This window comes from Paramisgurnus dabryanus, chromosome 12, assembly GCF_030506205.2.
Source record: "Paramisgurnus dabryanus chromosome 12, PD_genome_1.1, whole genome shotgun sequence".
Classification (NCBI taxonomy): Eukaryota; Metazoa; Chordata; class Actinopteri; order Cypriniformes; family Cobitidae; genus Paramisgurnus; species Paramisgurnus dabryanus.
The window spans coordinates 5,707,063-5,727,017 of NC_133348.1; the positions used below are offsets into that span (position 1 = coordinate 5,707,063).

Here is a 19,955-nt window from a genome sequence, read left to right on the forward strand (position 1 = left end):
GTTTCCACAATGCCACAGGAGACATTCGTACCAATGGAGACCGTTATATCTACCACATCCAGCTGTCAGGGATCACAGACAGCTCCATTTCAAAGTGCATTGGCACCAATATCTGTCAGGTCAAGATTGATGACAGTTATAGACGAAAAATTGGCTCCTCTAGCAAAGCCAAGTATGTTGTCACAGGTAAGAGGAAACTTTTAAAGGTGATCCAGTGTTAAAAGGGACATTTCACAAGACTTTTTTTTAAAGTTGTAAAATAAATCTTTGTAAAAAAAGTATGTTTGTGAAGTTTTAGCTCAAAATATCATATAGATAATTTCTTATAACGTGTTAAAATTAACCCTAATATGGAAAAAGTCTGATTTTCATGATATGTCCCCTTTAAAATGATCCTATTTAAAGCGACACCATGTAATTTTTCAACCTTCATAATACATTTTCAAGACCCTTGTGATAGTACATCGACTTTAAATAGGTTGAATGACAGGTCTACCATAGCCTGACGGGGTCTGTATCGCTTTTACTCATACTTTAAAACTTAAGGTTTCGGGTAGTAACCGGACAACAAAAAAAACCTACAAAATTCGACTGCTTTACAGCATACGTCACTTCCTCCACACATTTTTTTTTTACGTGAATTTTGCTGGAGGCTACTTAAGGAGTGTAGAGAGCAATTTTTATTGTGTGACTCTTTGGCACCGTGTTAGTGTCACGGACATATGACACGGGCGACTTGGGTTTGATTCCCCTTTAAGGCAATTTTTTTATATAAACTCACGATCTTGATTCATACATAAATGCGATCTTCTTTATAAATGACGGCGATTATCTTGCATATAGTTCCCTGTATTCAGATGCTGCATTCACGTGTTCACGTATTTACCTTTCTTTTACTGTCTATGGTATTTACATTAAAATCCAGTCAAACTTGCTCAAACTCACACAGTGTAAAACCAAACCCTATTCATTCACCAATCAGATCCGAGCGTTTCTCTCTTCCTCATTTGCTGCGTTTCACTGTCACTCACGTGACGTATTACAAAGTGGCAGACCTAAACACATCGGTTTACTTGGATTTGGAGCGACAATTTTCACACAAAAGAGAGGAATAACGAGTGCCATTGCGGAAAATCCTGGTGGCGAGGGAGAGAGGGACGATGCAACAATATTTGTTTCGAAAAAGGCAAGGAAATACTTCTGGTCGTTTCTCAATTGGAAGGCTGCAGCCTCCGGAGGTCAAATATGCAGGCTGCATACGTCATCAAGCCTGGTTTATTAAGGTAAACTGAGCATTACATTCGCAAATCATAAGCATACTGCAACAATTTACGATTAACTAAGTATAATAGTCAACTTTATAATTGTTAATATTCTGAAATAAGACAGTCTTGATGACGTATGCAGCTTAGAAATACGACATCCTTCAGATTAAGAAATGGCTTCTGCCACGAGTTCCTCATCAGAAAGTTGTAACATGACTGCGTTTCTCCCTGATGCCTCAAAATGTTGATCGTTTAGCGTTTAGTTTTTAGTTTAGTTTTAAGGTTGGCCAGTTCTTTTCCTTTGCGACAGTGCTGCGGCGCTTGTGGCCTCTAGGGGCCATAGGCGTGAAAAATACATGTTTAGTGCCCCCTAGTGGCCAAAAAAGTTCAGCGGTGTGCCTTTAAGCTTATTATGCAAAGACTGTTGTATATGTCAGCCATTTTTAAATCGGGTTTTCTTAAAAGTGAAGACCATTTTTAGATTTACATCTGTGAAACTAAATTTTATTCTTTTAAATCTTTTCCACACTTTTATCTGAAGTGATTTAAAGCACATTTTATCAGTTTCTAGTCCCTGTGAATAAGTTTCATGATCTTGCAGATGCCAAACCAATGCTATTCTATTAATTGTACTTTTTTACTTTTTTCAAAGCGACTTAATAGTATACGTTTTACATGTGTTCCCTTGAGATCGAACCCATGAATTTTGAATAGCTAATATAACATTCACCCAAGTTAAGCTACAGGATACACATGGTACAAGACATGATCAGGTGGTGTTTGTTACCAGGTGGAAACATTGAGGTCGAGGTACAATCTGAATCTAAATGTGGCCGTGACCAAAACAAGACCGTGCTTTCGATCATCCAGTTCCACTGTAGCCCTACATCAGGAGAGGGTATCCCAGAATTCCAGGCGGAGACTGATGGTTGCCAATATCTGTTTGTTTGGCACACTTCCAGAGTTTGTGAGTTTTTGTGAGTATCGCTCATAAGATATTTTCACCTGCATACATTTGAAACTTTACTCTGACTTTGATAACAATGTTGGTTGTCACACAGTTCACCCATAGACCAGAGCATTAATGATGGAGGGGAGGAGACTGGAAGTTTGTCTGGGAGGAGTCAGGCTTTGGGGGCGGTGCTTAGCCTCTTAATGGTTGTGCTCACGGTCTGTTTGCTTGTCCTGCTACTGCACAAACGAGACAGGAGGTAAATGTCAACCATTTGCTTTACCTGTTTCAAGGTACATTAGTAATAAGTCATGCAAAATTTGTGGCATTTCTTTAAAATATTAAACTAAAACAGTACGCACTCTTGCTTTGCACATTTTTACATAACGTGTATTTGTTTTTAGGCAATTAGTTATGCAGAAAGTGTCAAGATGCTGCAAGAAAGGAAATACAGTATCTTACAAATATTCCAGGGTAACGTTTTTTTTATTATTTTACAAATAGTTTGAATTAAAAATATGATTATATGCATGTGTGTGGGTCTCCATCTTACTTTTCTTCATTTTGCTTTCTCTCTCCAGATAAATACAGATGAGGACGGATGTGAAGATGAAATGGAGTGGCTAATGGAAGAGACGGAGACACCCTCCCGTGAGCCGCAACAGAACGGCCACATCACCACCAAACCTGTCAGTGCCGATGCTCTGCGATCCTTCTCCCTGGACGAGCAGGACAGCGAAGACGAAGTGCTTTCGGTCCCGGGGGTCCGAATGGCCCAGAAATCAGTATCATCGTCTTCGAAGCAGCGGCTGGCTTTGATGAAAGCAGAGAGCGATGAAGACCTGGTTGGGCTTTTGGACGACACGAGGAGCAAGAACATGGTCAGACACAAACCACAGCCAGACCCGGACGACAGCGATGATGATCTTATCAAAATCTGAGGGCGCCGGGCAGCCCGACTGAACTTTTGAAAGTCTGTCAATTGTTTCGTTGATCCGTAGCTGTTTTTCAAAGGGAAATCTATTTATCGTTCAGTCAAGATTCATTTACTAAATATTCAATGCCTTCCTGACGAAACCTCGCTTTTGTCTTTTTGTTTATTTGTGTTGGTTTTCTATCGGTTTAAATGAATGATGTACAGAAGATAAATTATTAAATGTGAATTTATTTGGTCGCCCGCAAACTTTCAGAAATGGACTATATTGATTTTTTTTATTGTTATTTAAAGTTTTGGGGTAATGTTGTTTTTTCAGCTCACTGGATAATGCACTGTTCGATAAATAATGATGATTGTGGCAGGTACCTTTATAAATTACAATCAGAAGCAGTATTTCACATATCTTGAGCTTTGTAGCACTAAGAGGACTTTGACGGGCTTGGCTAAGTTCATATTTAACGAATTGTCACACGTTCTACGATTGCGTTTTGCATTGATTTCACCTTCACGCTGACCCGGGTGTAATGTTAGAACATCCATCTGTCTTTTTAAATGGGCGTTTTATACAATGCTATAACCGCCACTGCCAATAAAGCATGACAGCGTGAAAGCTGTGTAGGTTCGACGACTGCAGGGTTCTTTTATAGTTGTCGTTACTCGTTGCAGGCAGTGTGGTTTTAGTTCGATTTTTTTGCTTTATTTTTAATTAAGTTGTTTTTTTTCTCTGTGATAAAGAAATCAGTGCCTGAAAAAAGCCACTTCGATGCAGGCTAAATTGAGAAAGCACTTTTAGGTTTGCATAAAGTGCCATTTAATTGCAGCTTTATGCGATATTATCTGGCTAAACTTTGTTGATGTTCACATGAACCTGCTTGTCCCAACTTTTTAAAAATATTTGCAGAAATGTCATTGATTAGTTTCAGCTTAGCTTTAATGTCCTACTGGCGAAATTAATTTTAAAAAATTGACAAAGATGCATAAATACATTGGACATCGAAGGGGCTTTCCGAAAATGAGACTTTCTAGCCGGAATGTCTAACGTTGCAGTGGAGGTTCAGCGGCACGTATATTCACTGCACCTTGACATGCGTTCCTCAAACTGTTTGTATTTTTAATAATTAAATGCTTGTATTTCCATCCATCAGTGTATTCTTTACATGTATAGTTGCCAAATAAACCCACACCAGTTCTGTATGTCATAACCCTGCTTCTTCTGAGAAGGTTTTGTTAAGGTACAGCAAGTCTGAAAGTCTGTAATACTTTTGCACTTTGGACGTAGTTTTTTCATCCTTTAGGACTGAAGGTGGATGGTACGCTTGATGGACTCTTCCCTCCCCTTTGTAAAAATGTCTACTAATGCTGTAGGGGTTATCATATGGTACAGTTTTGTAAAACATTTAAAGATCATGGGGTCCATAACTCGTGCTTTTTCTGATTTGAGGCTCTGGCTCTTCTCATTTGTCATGTTTTACATCATTTGGTTTTGCTATTTAATAAGTCTGTGCTGAGATAATCTGGCATTTATTTCAATAAAAGTGATCAGCTCCTCAGCATGAATTCTTAATGTGGTTTTGCTGTCATGGTTTCACTGTATGAACAAATGAATCATTTGTAACTGTTGGCACTGTTGATGTCAAGTGTTAAGTTCAAACTAAACAAAAAAAAGATCCACAGGACTGATAGTTCGTTATTGTGAAGATGCCCCTGTCCTAAATGGCACATTTCATCTGGTCTTGTGGATTTGCAATGGCCGCCACATGTCCCATTTGTCATTTAAGCTTTCAAAAGGGTGCTCAAGGGCGCCCCCTTTTCAGTCGATATGTGCCCTTGATGCATGCTGTCTCTGAGCACGCTCTTGTGCGTCCTTTGCAGCTGACTTCTTTCCTACGCTCCATTATGGCCTGTGCCAAATGGCACACCCCGGACTTGTGGACTTCTTCAGAGTACACACTTTGATAATATCATGTAGTGCTGACCTTACGGACCCTTGACGGGAGTCCACGAGGGCACACCGGAGTCATATTTTGGGACAGCCTTGAGTGTCACGGCTGAAATATGAAGAGAAGTTGCCCATCAGTGTGAACTCCTCCCATCCGTTGTCTGATTCGTCTTATTGCTCTTTCGCAAGGACCTCTGGGTTGGTAAAGAGCGTGAAGCCTGCAGCAGAGCGGGCTTTGCCAAAGACTGCATCAAGGGTGCAATGGAAGTGTTGATGAGCACACCTTGGAGTGTAAAAATGACGGATGGGACACCCCACGGACTCGTAGACTAAGCAAGCACACTCAATTTATGGCCATTAGACCGAAAGTCCACATGAAGTTTGCCATTTGGGACAGGGCCTATGCCATGAAAGTGCGGACTTGTAGAAAGACTGAGAGTGTCCCTATTTGGGATGGGGCAATGTCTTCAAGGATTTTTGAAAGTTCAAATTTTGATAACCACTCGTATAACCATTGTACACCTTAGCAAGGAACTTTTACACAAGATCCTTCAAACTAGTCAAGATTTAAAGTGGATCAAACAAGTTTTCAAAGTTGCCCTAGGACAAGAATGGGGATAGATCAAACTTTTATGAAAGGTTTTGATCCACTTCAAATGTTGACTAGTGTATTTCAAAACTCGCTTGCAAAATAAATTGGAAAATGTCTTTCCTATTGCACCACTAAAACATCTACCCAGACACCTTTGGGTTTTGGTTAAACTAGTAAAACAGTAATTTACTACTGTAATATTACATAATATTGGATAAGTACTCAATGAATGAACTGTTAATAATACAATGACAAATTTCATAACTCTGTGACAACTGATGCCACTTCTATTAAAATTTAACTCTGTGGCCCCTATGTCGTTTTGACGCATCATTGGTCAGTCACATCATGAATAGATCAAAGGTCTACCTCCTCTCTTGACTTTTGATCAGCCGGTGTGGGTATATACTCTGTCCTAATACTCTGCGAACCTGCTGACACTTTTGGGTCTTTTACCTCCACGAATACTTGTCTGTGATCATGACCACATTCGATGACATCTTGGAGGAAATCGGCCAGTTTGGTCGATGCCAAATTCGAATAGTTGCCCTTTTCTGTTTAGTCTCCATGCCTTTTCCTTGCGCCTACGTGGGGATTGTGTTCCAGGGCTTCACCCCCGAGCATTGGTGCCGTGACCCGGGTGTCAGTGAGATCAGCGAGCATTGCGGTTGGAGTCTTCAAGATGCACGAAGGGTCACCGTGCCAGTGGTGAATACCTCTGTAGGTGTGGGATACAGTCAATGTGAGAGATACAACATAGACTGGAACTCCACCAATATTACCTGTGACTATCCTGAAGGTGACACCAACCAGGTCCAAAGTATTGCATCGCCTGTGAAGCCATGCACGGATGGTTGGAAGTATGACTACGAAGGGAGACAATCTTTTGTCACTGAGGTAAGTTTTGGGATCACAAAGCAAGAGCTTTCTTATTGTGATAATTTTGTCAAAAGCAATTATAACGAATACAGTAAGATGTCTGCCTGATGTGTGTTACAGTTTGACCTAGTGTGTGCAGACGCCTGGTATGTTGACATGTTCCAGGCATCACTCAATGTTGGTTTTTTGGTGGGCAGCATTACAATTGGATACCTGGCTGACAAGTATGGCAGAATTTTTTTTGCAGGGTTTCAATGTATTGTGGACTCCCCCTTTCAATTTATGGGATGGGCTATTCCAGTAACATGTATGTGGACGTCATACTATGCTATTTTTTTGTAAACCAATTTTCGTTGCACCAGTTAGGTAGGACCCTATTTTTTGTTCCAGCATGAAAATGCCTCTGCATTAGTGAGGTCCATAAAAAGTCTTGTGTGAAAAGTGTTGAGTGTCTTGATCTGAACCCTATTCAACACTTGCCAAGCCTCATCACCATTTCTGTGTTACGACCAACATCGGTGCCTGACTTCACTTGATGTTGCTGCCTTAGAATGGGAGTAAATCCTTGCAACCAAGGTTTCTAAATTGATTGGAAGTTGTAGAAGAAAATGTATTAATATTTTATGGTTTTGATATTACATTTATAAGACACAAGCACACTGGTAAAGTTAGACACTGATGTTGGGGTCCTATCAGGTTCTAGTTCTAGCTTAAACTAGAACAGGTCCAAGTTGTTCTGTGTACCAGAGTAGTTTTTTGTACACAAAAAATAGGTTGTTTCAACTTATACTTGGTTATATTTTGGACAAAACCAGCCATTGGGTTATAAATAAACCTATGCTGTGTTGTTGTTACCCAACCATGAGTTGAATCACCCAACATTTGGATTGAAACAGCCCAGCATAGGTTTATTTATAACACACTGGTTGGTTTATGGGACGGTTTTCCGGACAGGGCTTATCCTAGACCCAGACTAAAATGCAATTTTGAGCTGACTCAAATAAAAAAAAATTGCACTTACGTATCTTAACATATATCAGTGCCACTGTTCTGTCTTAAAATGCACATCAGTAATGTTTATTCTAAGGTATGTTTGTAAAAACTATTTAAATGTTTTAAAGTAGCTAAGGCCTAGTCCTGGGTTAATCTTAACCCTGTCTGGAAAACTGCCCCAAAATGTTTATATTTGACCCAACAATAGGTTAAACAACAATTTGTTAAACCAATCCAGCATAGGTTAAATTACAAACCATTTGGATGCGTTTGTCCCATTTCAGCCCAAAGCTGTTTTAAAAACAATCCGGTATTTTTAGACTAGTTTGTCCATATTTGCTTTGTTGTTTCAACCCATAGTTGGATCAAGTATGGACAAACCCAATTGTTGGGTTTATAAATAACCCTATGCTGGATTGTTGTTACCCAACCATGGGTTAAAACTTTTTTTTTTTTAATAAACCTGTGCTGGGTTGTTTTAACCTGGTTGGATCATATACTTTTTTTTTTTGCTAAATTAACCTAACTTTATCCTATCATGTTTTTTTAAAAGTGTATTGGCAAACCCAATAATTTAAAGGGGCTTGGTTTTCTCAATCCATAATTTGGTCAATTATGGACAAATTCAACAGTTGTGTTATAAACAACCTTATGATGGGTTGTTGTTACCCAACAATGTGTTGAAACAACCAAGAATTTGGGTTGAAATCAAGCCAACTGTTGGGATTTGTCCATATTTGACCCAACTACAACTAAACTGACATAATTTTAATAAGCAGGTACAGATTGTTCAAAAGGGGAATACATGTTTCTTTAAAATACATAAGTAAATAATGTTCGCTTTGTTTATAAATATTGGCACGTATGTAATACATTTCAAATAGTTTATGCCTAATTGACATTTGTGCTTCTTTTTATAGAATCGGTAGAATGAAGAGTTTCATGCTGACCAACTTCGTCATTGCAGTAACAGGAATTCTGGTTGCCACATCCCCCAATTACATCTCCCTGCTTGTGTTCAGAGCTTTATATGGCTTTGGAGTGAAGGGTGGCTGGATGGTTGGATATGTGCTACGTAACAAAATGTTTTTTAAATCATTCACTCACTTTTAAAAGATTTAGGCTTCTCTGTGTGCTATTTAATGGTGTTTCTTAATCCCATTAGGAATTTCAGGCTTATTCGTTACCTGAAACAAGTTATATTATAAAGATCTTGTTGGATCATTATTGACTAATATGTGACCAAGTTTGTGGCCTGTCAAAAATGGTCCCAAGCTGTCACAGTACTCTTTATAAACTCCTGGGATGTTTCAACCCAACAACCCAGAATAGGGTTATTTATAGCCCCCAACAGTTGGGTTTGTCCATATTTGACCCAACTATGTGTTACTGTTAGGTCATAATAACGTATGTACCAGTTATATGTATGTTTGGTATTTTTGCTGTTTTGGGATCAAATGCATTTCTCATGTCATCATCACACTCTTGTTTTCTTTACTGTAGTCACAGAGCTGGTAGGAGTTGGATACAGGAGAACAGTGGGTGTGACCTATCAGATGTTCTTCAGCCTCGGTCTTCTGGTACTTGCTTTACTTGCTTACCTCATCCCAAACTGGCGCTGGTTACAGGTGGTCTTTACCGTACCTTACATCTGCTTCCTATCATATTACTGGTGAGACCTGTGCATGAGTACAGTTATGTACAACCTATTTAGACTTTCATATGCATATGCGATTGCGAGTATCCCAAAATTGTTAGTTAAAGACATTTACATTACATTACATTTTACATTTGTAACCCTGGAAAGCAAAAACCAGTCATAAATCGCCTAGGTATATTTGTAGCAAAAGCCAACAATACATCGTAGGCTATGGGTCAAAATTAGCTAACCAAAAATCATTTAGCATATTAAGTAAAGATCATGTTCCATGAAGATATTTGATACATTTCCTACAGTAAATTACACTGCAAAAAATTATTTTCAAGAAAAAAATGTTTTAGTATTTTTGTCTTGTTTTCAGTAAAAAAATTCTTAAATTAAGATGTTTTTTCTTGATGAGCAAAACGACCCAAGGAAATAAGGCAAAAAAATCTGCCAATGGGGTAAGCAAAAAATCTTGAACATTTTCTTAAACACTAAATTCAAGAAAAATTTGCTTACCCCATTGGCAGATTTTTTTGCTTGTTTTATGCACAAAATCACTTAAATTTGATATTTTTGGTCTAAAAGCTAGACTCATTTTCTTGGTTCGTTTTGCTCATCAAGAAAAAGCATCTTAATTTAAGAATTTTTAGATATTTTACTGAAGACAAGAAAAAAAAATACTAATAATTTTTTTCTTGAATTTTTTTTTAGCAGTGTATATAGTAAATGTATTTATCATCAGTAATTTGTGTTGCAAAGAACCACTTTAAATGTTATTTTCTCAATATTTAGATTTTTTGCACCCTGAGATTGCTTTATCTCAACCAAAATTTGTCTTAAAACCACACATCAATGGAAAGCATAAAAAACAAGTTAAGCTCCAAAATCTGTAATTCTGTAGTGTTAGTGTAATGAAAATTACAAATATTAAACTTAAATTGTTTATTAGGTTTGTCCCTGAATCACCAAGATGGCTTATCTCCCAAAACAACAAAGCCAAAGCTTTGGAGATCACACAAAAAATAGCCAAAGAGAACAGAAAGACACTGACCAAGCATATTGAGGTACATCATACATTCATGCTGTTTCTAGTCAACATAAACTAATATGTGTAATTCACTTTAACATCTTCATTTATCTATCAGTCATTGGAAGATGACAGCACAGACTCTTCCTCATCCGCTTCCTTCATGGACTTGATCAGAACTCCCAAGTTGAGAAAGTACACCTTCATTTTGAGTTTCAACTGGTAAGTCTGATACTAAAACCAAACAGATTTTATATGAAGTAATATAAAAAATAAATCCATAACCTCCATCGTATATATTTTTTAAGGTTTACCAGTGCTGTGGTTTACCAGGGTCTCGTTATGAGACTGGGAATCGCTGGTGGAAATGTCTATTTGGACTTCCTCATATCTGGAATTGTGGAATTCCCAGCAGCGTTCCTCATCCTCCTTACTATTGAGCGGATCGGCAGACGGCTTCCATTTGCAGCCGCAAATATCGTGTCCGGGGCTGCCTGTTTAATCACAGCATTCATTCCGGACAGTAAGTCTGCACTTGAATGCATGATGTCAAGATATTTTATTTGTATTGGATAATATATTGATGAGCCAAGATACACTGCAAACAATTACGTTTTTACTTAATATTTTTCAGTAGAAATATCAAAAAATTTGGTAACACTTTACTTAAAGGGGTGTTCATAAGACTGACAAATGTCATTTGCTCAATAATGTCATTTTTAATGCAGATATGACATTGTTTGAGATGTCTTTATGACAGCTTGACATAAACCAATGCATCCAATGTCATGACAACTTCACATTACAACATAACTTGTCATAAATCTTTTAGGCATCATAATTTAAGCGTCACCATAGAACTTGTTCTTCCTCAAACAGAGGGTTCTGAAATGTTCTGACGCAGAAGAAAAACTAACAAAGAAATGTAAATAAATTAAATTAAACGTTTTTGCAGGGATATAAACCAAACTGTGCATGGTGTTTGGCTTAACCCACCATTGTACTGTTTCCATTTAATTTGGGGTGAATCTGTCTCCAAAGCTATAAAATATAATTTTATCAATTTTAATTAGTGTTATTATTATTATTGGATGATTGACTTTTATTTTTATCACACCATTGTGTCCCTAAGCAAGACACTTAACCCCTAGTTGCTTTAGAGGCAATATGAACTGAATTATGAAGAATATTCATGATGTGGTTATAAAACTATTTGAGTATTAACACTTAATGACATTTTATTGACAATTTTAATTTGTACCACTGTAGTTGAGGTCAAGAAAAAAATTCACAATGCTGTTATAAAACTGCTTGACAGAGTATTAACACTTAATGACATTTTAATGACAAGGTCAATTTGTACCACTGGTCAAAAAAAGTGGTCAGACACAATATATAATATTATAAATGGCCTCATGACAGCCAATGTCAAAACCAACCACTGACAACTAATGACCAATGACAACCAATGACGGTTTAATCTAATGTTAACCCATAAAGCTAGGTAGTTTCTTAAGTTTTATAATTAATCTGTCAAGTCATCATGACAAGTTATGATGTGTTGGTTTCTGTCACGTTGTCATAACAAGTTGACATCTCAAATAATGTCATCTTTGCATTAAAAATGACAATTCAACAAATGACACTTAATGGTAGTTGTCATAAATGTGCATACAATCTCCTTCATGTTCATGACACGTGTCATGTCATGATTACAGTATGAACATGTCATGTCAGTCTTATGAACACCCCTTCAAGTAAAGAGTTACCGCCGATTTTTTTCTTGTTTTAAGCACTTATATACACTTAAATGTTTTGTATTTTGTCTAAAAACTAAACTTATTTTCTTAGGTCATTTTGCTCATCAAGAAAATGTATCTTTAATAAGAATTTTTAGATATTTGTACCGAAAACAAGACAAAAATACAGAAAGTAATTTTTTGCAGTGTAAAGTTGACTGTGGCAAAGGTAAACTTCTCTCGATTTTTAGGTAGTGAAGGGAAAACCCTGGAAAGAGCTTAGCTTGGGGTTATCTGGTTCAATTATGTGTGTTGTGTAAGTCAGGGTTTCATTGACTAAATTTAAAGATGTAATTGTTTAATATGTTAGTGAGTCAGTGTTTAAGCTGTAAGATAAAAATGAGTTACCTTTGAAATTCAACACGTGACTGCAGGGAAGCTGGCAGGGGTTAAGCTGTGGTTGGCAAATATGTGACCCTGCCTGTGGAAATCCATCTAAAGTCAGTTTTTGTGATTTACTTGCGTTATAATCTTGCGTTAAATAACCTTCAGTGAAAATATAACCTTGGTCTTTAAAGGTCACGTAATTCTGATCCCATTTTCTAAACCCTAGTTAGTGTGTAATGTTGCTATAATAGCATAAATAAAACCTGTAAAATGATAAAGCTCAAAGTTCACTGCCAGGCGATATATTTTCTTTAACAGAATTCGTCTTTTAAAGGGTACCGAGAATGAAAAACCATTTTTACCTTGTCTTTGTTGAATAATGGTAGTCTACCCGCTTTCACGAACATACAAAAATTGCTAGACATGCTAAACATCTCAGTCTCATAGAAATTCCTCTATGAAATGTCAGCTAGAAAATTGAAAAACTGATGCTTATGACATCACAGGCATCTCCCTGGCCCTCCACTTTAAAATAATTGGCTACATTTTTTGAGTGGCAGCAAAGTCAGCCAATCAGTAATGAGATTGCAAGTTAAGCCAGTAGGGGGAGCCAAATAGGTGCAAAACCACTTGTTTAAAATCCCCCACCCTAATAGAGCTATCTGAGAGGTTTTTAGGAAGCTTCTAAGGCATTACAGACCCAAACAAAAAAATGTTTGTCTACATGTCACATCACAGAACAAGGATAAATACCCCGTTCAATCATTCTATGTCACCTTTAAAGCTTACAGCGAATGGCCGGTTTGGAATACAGTCCTTTACTTCCTGCTTTAATGACGTCAGTAGAACAGTTCTTTGACTCAACTCCGCCCACAGGAATATGTCAGTCGGCAGCTAAGCTAACGGCAAGCTAAGCTGATAACGAATCACAACACACTAAACAAACTACACAATCAGAACTCGATACATATTTCTGAAGGAGGGACTTCATAGAACAAGGAAGCCATCAGCCTGTTTTGAGGACAGTGAAAACAGCGCTATACAGATGTGAAAAATACTGCGGTTTTTTACTTGTGAAACATGAACACACATTATATTCAGCACTGTTAACACAACCAAACCTTCAAAAACACAGAAAGAACGGGAGCTTTAATATTGACTGATTGAAATCAATATGAAGTCAATGCTGAAATCAAACTTTGATGCTCCTAATTTCAAAATTAGATTGAGATTTAGCCTGGTTTTCACAGACAGGGTCACAGATACAAACTGGAATCCAACCCAGATGAATAAAATAATGCAGACAAAAGCTGATAAACTGTTTATTGCTGCATGGTTGGTATAGGCTATGGCTGGCAGGAGTTTAAAACATGTAAGTTTTGGCAATATATGTATATTTGCTTTGAATTTTTACAGGTATGTTCTGGTTAAAAACCACTGTTGCTTGTATCGGCCGTCTTGGCATCACTATGGCTTTTGAAATGGTAGTATTTGTGAACACTGAACTGTATCCCACTGTTATCAGGTGAGTTACGCAAGTGAACCTGTTTAACTTTCATTGTGTATTTTTAATACATTAAAGCCACAACGTGTACGAATGTCCAAAAACGGCTTGCACAATTTCATGCAGTTTTTTTCATGCCTATTTTAAATTATGGTTCGTCCCTTGTCATTGTCACCTATCAATGAAGTAATAGCTGTGCTAGCCTCGATTTCCGCTTTTAAGTAGAAACTACGGCAACATGTATGGACAAATGCGGAAGTGGTGGTTACACTGCAAAAAATTATTTTCAAGAAATTTTTTTTTTAGTATTTTTGTCTTGTTTTCAGTAAAAAAATATCAAAAAATTCTTAAATTAAGATGCTTTTTCTTGATGAGCAAAACGACCCAAGAAAATAAGTCTAGTTTTTAGACCAAAAATATCAAATTTAAGTGATTACTTAAATTACTGAAAACAAGAGAAAAATACAAAGAAATGTTTTTCTTTAAAATCATTTTTTGCAGTGTATACAGCATCTAACATGCAGCTGTTGTGCTTAATTCAATATAACGCCATTGAACGTTCAGGAAATAAAATATTATTCTGTGAACATGATTAGTGAATTCCATACACTGCAAAAAATTATTTTTCAGAAAAAAAATTCTTTGTATTTTGTCTTGTTTTCAGTAAAAATATCTAAAAATTCTTAAATTAAGATGCTTTTTCTTGATGAGCAAAACGACCCAAGAAGATATGTCTAGTATTTAGACGAAAAATATCAAATTTAAGTGATTTTGTGCATAAAACAAGCAAAAATCTGGCAATTTGGTAAGCTACTTTTTCTTGATTTTTTCTTGAATTTAGTGTTTAAGAAAAATGTTTAAGATTTTTTGCTTACCCCATTGGCAGATTTTTTTTGTCTGTTTTATGCACAAAATCACTTAAATTTGATATTTTTGGTCTATAAACTAGACTTATTTTCTTGGGTCGTTTTGCTCATCAAGAAAAAGCATCTTAATTTAAAAATGTTTAGATATTTTTACTGAAAACAAGACAAAAATACAAAGAATTTTTTTTCTTTAAAATCATTTTTTGCAGTGTATACAGCATCTAACATGCAGCTGTTGTGCTTAATTCAATATGATGGCTTAAATAACGCCATTGAACGTTCGGGAAATAAAATATTATTCTGTGAACATGATTAGTGAATTCCATACACTGCAAAAAATTATTTTTCAGAAAAAAAATTATTTGTATTTTCTCTTGTTTTCAGTAAAAATATCTAAAAATTCTTAAATTAAGATACTTTTTCTTGATGAGCAAAACGACCCAAGAAAATAAGTCTAGTTTTTAAACACAAAAAATTACATTTAAGTGATTTTGTGCATAAAACAAGTAAAACAATTTGCCAATGGGGTAAAGCAAAAAATCTTGAACATTTTTCTTAAACACTACATTCAAGAAAAATTTGCTTACCAGATTTTTTTTGCTTGTTTTTTGCACAAAATCACTTAAATTTGATATTTTTGGTCTAAAAACGAGACTTATTTTCTTGGGTCGTTTTGCTCATCAAGAAAAAGCATCTTAATTTAAGAATTTTTAGATATTTTTACTGAAAACAAGACAAAAATACTAAGAATTTTTTTCTTGAAAATCATTTTTTGCAGTGTATGTCTCTGGATGATGAAAACAACACCTCGTTCCCCTCTCCCAATCCTACCCCCGAACCCTAAACCGAAGAATTCCCAAGATTTTGGCTGTAGCTGTATCCCATCTAGCCCTTTAACAAACACTGTGTATTAATGATAGACTTTCATATGTAAATGATGAGTCGGTAATGCTGTATCATGTCTCTCCTTGTAGAAATCTGGGTGTATCAGCCTGTTCCACATTATGTGACATTGGAGGGATTGTAGCTCCATTCCTACTCTATCGGCTTGCTGTCATCTGGATAGAATTACCTCTCATCATTTTTGGTACGAACAAATGTTTTTTGTCTGTTTGTATCTGCAACGTTCATGTTGGATCACCAAATATATTGTAGTATTGTAAAACATTGATCACTATTCTTTCTGAAACAACACTCTAACCCTTACCCTAAATCTGCCAATGTAATCAGAAGGCAGTGATTGGTCAACAGGAATGTTTTTCCAAGAACGCATGCAGGATTTAAGTTCAGCAACGAGTTGTGCAAGTCACACTGAGCCATGTGAAGCAGTGACATTTTTGTTGAAAGAATAGTTCACTTTAAAATGAGATTAATAACCTTAACGCTATCCATAACTTTTTTGCTAAACACAATCAGAGTTCAATTTAACCTCTTTGGCTTTTCACCTCCATTTAAAAACCCCCAAAAACGTCATACCCAAACTAAAATAGATACAGTTTATGAAACATTTGCCCTAAAAACATAAGTTTGGTCTCATTTGAAAGCAGACAATTGGAAGTTTAATAATATTCTGGTTCTTCCCAGCTTTATAATGCTATTGAATGGTGGTCAGCATTTTGAAGCTACTAACTATCAATGATGGTCAGAAAGTCAATATGTAAACTTTTGGAGAGGGTGACTAGTGTAAATTGGCATTATTTTATTTAAATATCTTATTTTTTCATTTAGTAATGTTTTTCAGAAGCTATAAATGTTTTCTAGAAGACAAAATACTAACAATTTACAATGCTACGTACACACCAAACGCTTCGCATCGTGTTCCTAGATTCCTTGCGGGATTTAACTTTGTGTTAGGGCTGTAACGATTAATCGTGTGTCCCATTAAAAATGCCTGTCTGAAATTGATTCTGAATCACAAGGCTGTGATTCTGTGTTTCATGCACATCTTGTGGGTGTACTACGGCTCTGTGATCAGTTGGAAGTCCTTATCAATCTAAAATCATTCTGAGTAGGAGTCGTTTATTACGTGCATTTGATAAAGCAACACTCGTTAAACAAAATCATGCAAAACATTGTTTATTATCATGAAAAGACCTGAAATAAAAGAACAGCGATATAAATATTCCTATATACATTTCATGGAATAGCGTTTGTCATGCTACTTCTTCTGTGTCACAAATGGAGTTTCTGCACGAGAGCGCCCCCTGGCTTTTGGATGTGTTGAGATTTCACTGTAATTCATTCAAATTCATTCACTGAGATAACACGCATTTGCACGGTTATCGTAACAGCCCTATTTTGTGTCATGCTAATTTTACGCTTGAGGTTAATATTTTCATCTTGCGCGAAGACGCGTTTGAGACGAATAACGTGTGTTTGCGCTGCAAACGCGCAACCCAATTTGCATCGCCCCACGCGAGTTTGTGTCTATTCGCGTCTTTTCATTGACTTTGTATGTAATCTTCTCACGCCAGTCGTTGAATGTGTACTTGGTGTATATGCCTCATCACACTTACCTGACTTTTCATGAACCTTCTTGAGCGTCACTGAATGTTTGTATAGTTGCGTATGCGTTTCTTGATCTTCCTCGATATGAAAAGACAAATCTTAAAGTCACAATAAATATTTATTTATTTTTAGGTAACTTTAAGAAATAATGTGGTATTTATTACAATTGCTATGAAACCTGGGTAGGCCAGGGAAAAGATTGCAGCAATTACCAAATAGCAACATGACCTGACTTCAAACGATCCAATCAGTTCTCAATGGAAGTCCCGCCCTACCTTATTTCATTTCAGGAACTGTTTCACTTGGATATACATCATCACAGGAAAAATAAGTCATTCACTACTTCCGTTTCATTGTGACTTTTACATCATACATTGATCATTCATTGATCTTTAATATTTCAGTGTGAAGTTGGTGAAATTGAACTTTTACTCTCACAGGTGCTCTTGCCTTTGTGGCTGGTGGACTTGTTCTACTGTTACCTGAAACCAAAGGTGTACCTCTTCCAGAAACCATTGGTGATATTGAAAATCCAAACAGGTAAAGTTATTTGTCCTCCATATTCATCATAGTTACTTTTGTCACACTGAATCATTTTTTTCTTTATTTATACAGCAACAAAGAAAAACATCTAAAGAGTCAACAGATTGAGAATCTGCTGTCGTCTGATGTGTCATCTAACAAAGATGATACAACCGTCTGAGAGAGAACACAGCAACCTCTGTAACTGCATTATTTAGTGATTTGTTCAAAATATGAAACTAAATTTAAGCATTATCACATGAGCCAGAGTCACAGATGCTCGGATTTTCCAAAAAGCTGCTCTTCACTCCTCTCATTCCCTAGTTATCAGGTACTGTGGACTGGATCATCATAAATGCAGACAAGGGGAGTGATACAAACATAGCCTTGGGAATGTATTTTATAAGGGGTGTGCTGGGGTCGGGGCATGATGTTGCAAGACGTTAAGGCGGATTGACTTAAAACAACATACTTTTTTGGGGGGGTCTTTAAACAATAAAACACGTTTTTATATTTGAAGAGTTTGGTTCCAAAACGCAATAAATGCATTTTGACTCATTTTGGTAAAAATTAGTTTTCTATACCAAGAAAGTGACAAGATGAAAACCACTATTTTCTGTTACAAACTTTCACATAGCATCTTTAGGTTATAATAACATTACCAAATCAAATCCATATTTTAATTTTCAAAGATTTATTATAAAAACTGATTTTTTTTACGCAAAATGCAATAAATTCATGACAAGTTTTTTTTCAAAATGCAATAAATCTATTGAATCAATGTATAAATGTTCATTCATCTTTGTCATGTTATATTCATTTAGTTGACTAGTGGTATACACTGATTAAAAAAATAAACATTAATGGCATCAAAACACTTACGTTGTCATATTAAGAACACTATTCATTGCTGCTGTCATCCTTGGGACATCGTTGCTGAACTTTTTTTGACAGCGATCAGCTATAAAATGTTTTGGTCCTGCTTGATTTTCGTAGACTTCGAGTAAAATAATGAAAAAGTTTTTCATAAGATCCTCTGGGGTCAATGTGTTAGCATGACAGAAGCTTAATGCTGTCGTGTGAGAACAAGCAACAGCCGGCATTTTTCCTTCGACCGAGTGCCTCTCACTTAAATTATTAGATTTTGTTGGCTTACATTTCTTCCCAGCCACAGAAAACCACCACAGGTTTATCAATGCCATCAAAGTATTATTTTGTTTTTGTTTGTTGATCACGAAGTACAGAGTAGATGAGGAAAACTAGGATTCTGTGTGTATTCGACGCGGCGCCATTGTTGTTTACAATGCGTGGAATGGTGCACTGTGATTGGTTAAGCAGTTTACTGCATTCTGCAGCGAAGGAGGAGTGGCGTTTATTGAGTTTTAGGGAAAAAGGGAGAAAAGATGACAGAATAACACGGCGGATATATTTGCGTAAAATTAAGAATTTACTTTTTAATACTGACCTGATACAATACTGATTTTGGATTTATTTTTATTTTTATGGCGTTTATCGTTTTTTGGAATCAAACTCTTCATTTGTTTTTGTTTTTAAAGAAATATTTTATGATTCTCCGTAGTTAGTAAATATTTTTTTATTTTAGCGTAGCCATGTCACTTACGTCAGATTGACTTTTGAAATCATTTTTTTCAAGTCACAAAACACATTTGACAACGTTTAAAATTAACATATTTTTTTATTTATAAAGGTAAAACTTTATCAGCCACGTCATATCAACTTATATTTCCAAATGCTGTCAAAAGGGAGCGTTGCAGCATCCTCCGCACATCTACTTCCCACAGCCATGGGTATAAATGATGATGCAGATGGGTAATGTTGCTAAATCTCAGCTCTTATCAAATAGTTGGTAAACACATTTAAACTAGTTTGCCAAGTAAAAAATCAATCAAAACAAATCTGCACCTTTTAAAATAAAAAAATATATTGTTGATGGTTTAAGCATTCATAAAGTTATGCTATATATTTTTATGTTGGAGAGTTCTTTGTGTTTTATCGTGTTTAAAGTTTAAAAAGTATAATAACTCTAAATAGTATCAGCTACTTGAAAACATTTTACTTGTCTTTTCTGTCTTTTCTGTCAAGGTTCGAACTTTACTTGTAAAACAAAACACTACTATATTGTTAGTCAATGTGAAAGATTTGTACGGTGAAACACAAATAAAGAGACTTTCTGCAAAAG

General features: G+C 36.2%; 2 protein-coding genes across 2 annotated transcripts in view; both read left to right on the forward strand.

Moving 5' to 3' along the window:
• igf2r (insulin-like growth factor 2 receptor) overlaps positions 1-4,711 on the forward strand; it is a 43,753-nt gene extending 39,042 nt beyond the window's left edge. Inside the window, exons 43-47 of the mRNA XM_065256261.1 lie at positions 2-186; positions 2,056-2,242; positions 2,327-2,476; positions 2,622-2,691; positions 2,799-4,711. Coding sequence (XP_065112333.1) covers positions 2-186; positions 2,056-2,242; positions 2,327-2,476; positions 2,622-2,691; positions 2,799-3,158 — 952 coding nt within the window. The 3' untranslated portion in view covers positions 3,159-4,711. The remainder of the gene's footprint in view (position 1; positions 187-2,055; positions 2,243-2,326; positions 2,477-2,621; positions 2,692-2,798) is intronic.
• A 1,345-nt stretch (positions 4,712-6,056) lies between these two features.
• Positions 6,057-19,954, forward strand: slc22a2 (solute carrier family 22 member 2). Its single transcript, XM_065256268.2, has 11 exons — positions 6,057-6,582; positions 6,685-6,788; positions 8,478-8,632; positions 9,061-9,229; positions 10,152-10,266; positions 10,348-10,451; positions 10,538-10,752; positions 13,772-13,880; positions 15,700-15,812; positions 17,674-17,773; positions 17,849-19,954. Exons 1-11 carry the CDS (start codon positions 6,166-6,168, stop codon positions 17,934-17,936), a joined length of 1,689 nt encoding a protein of 562 aa, XP_065112340.1. The 5' UTR covers positions 6,057-6,165; the 3' UTR covers positions 17,937-19,954.
• The last annotated feature ends 1 nt before the right edge of the window (position 19,955 follows it).

Coding starts and splice junctions, on each gene's coding strand:
- slc22a2 (XM_065256268.2), top strand. CDS start 6,166: ATGACCACATTCGATGACATCTTGGAGGAAATCGGCCAGTTTGGTCGA. Junction 9,230..10,151: donor TGCTTCCTATCATATTACTG/GTGAGACCTGTG, acceptor ATTGTTTATTAG/GTTTGTCCCTGAATCACCAA. Junction 13,881..15,699: donor CTGTATCCCACTGTTATCAG/GTGAGTTACGCA, acceptor CTCTCCTTGTAG/AAATCTGGGTGTATCAGCCT.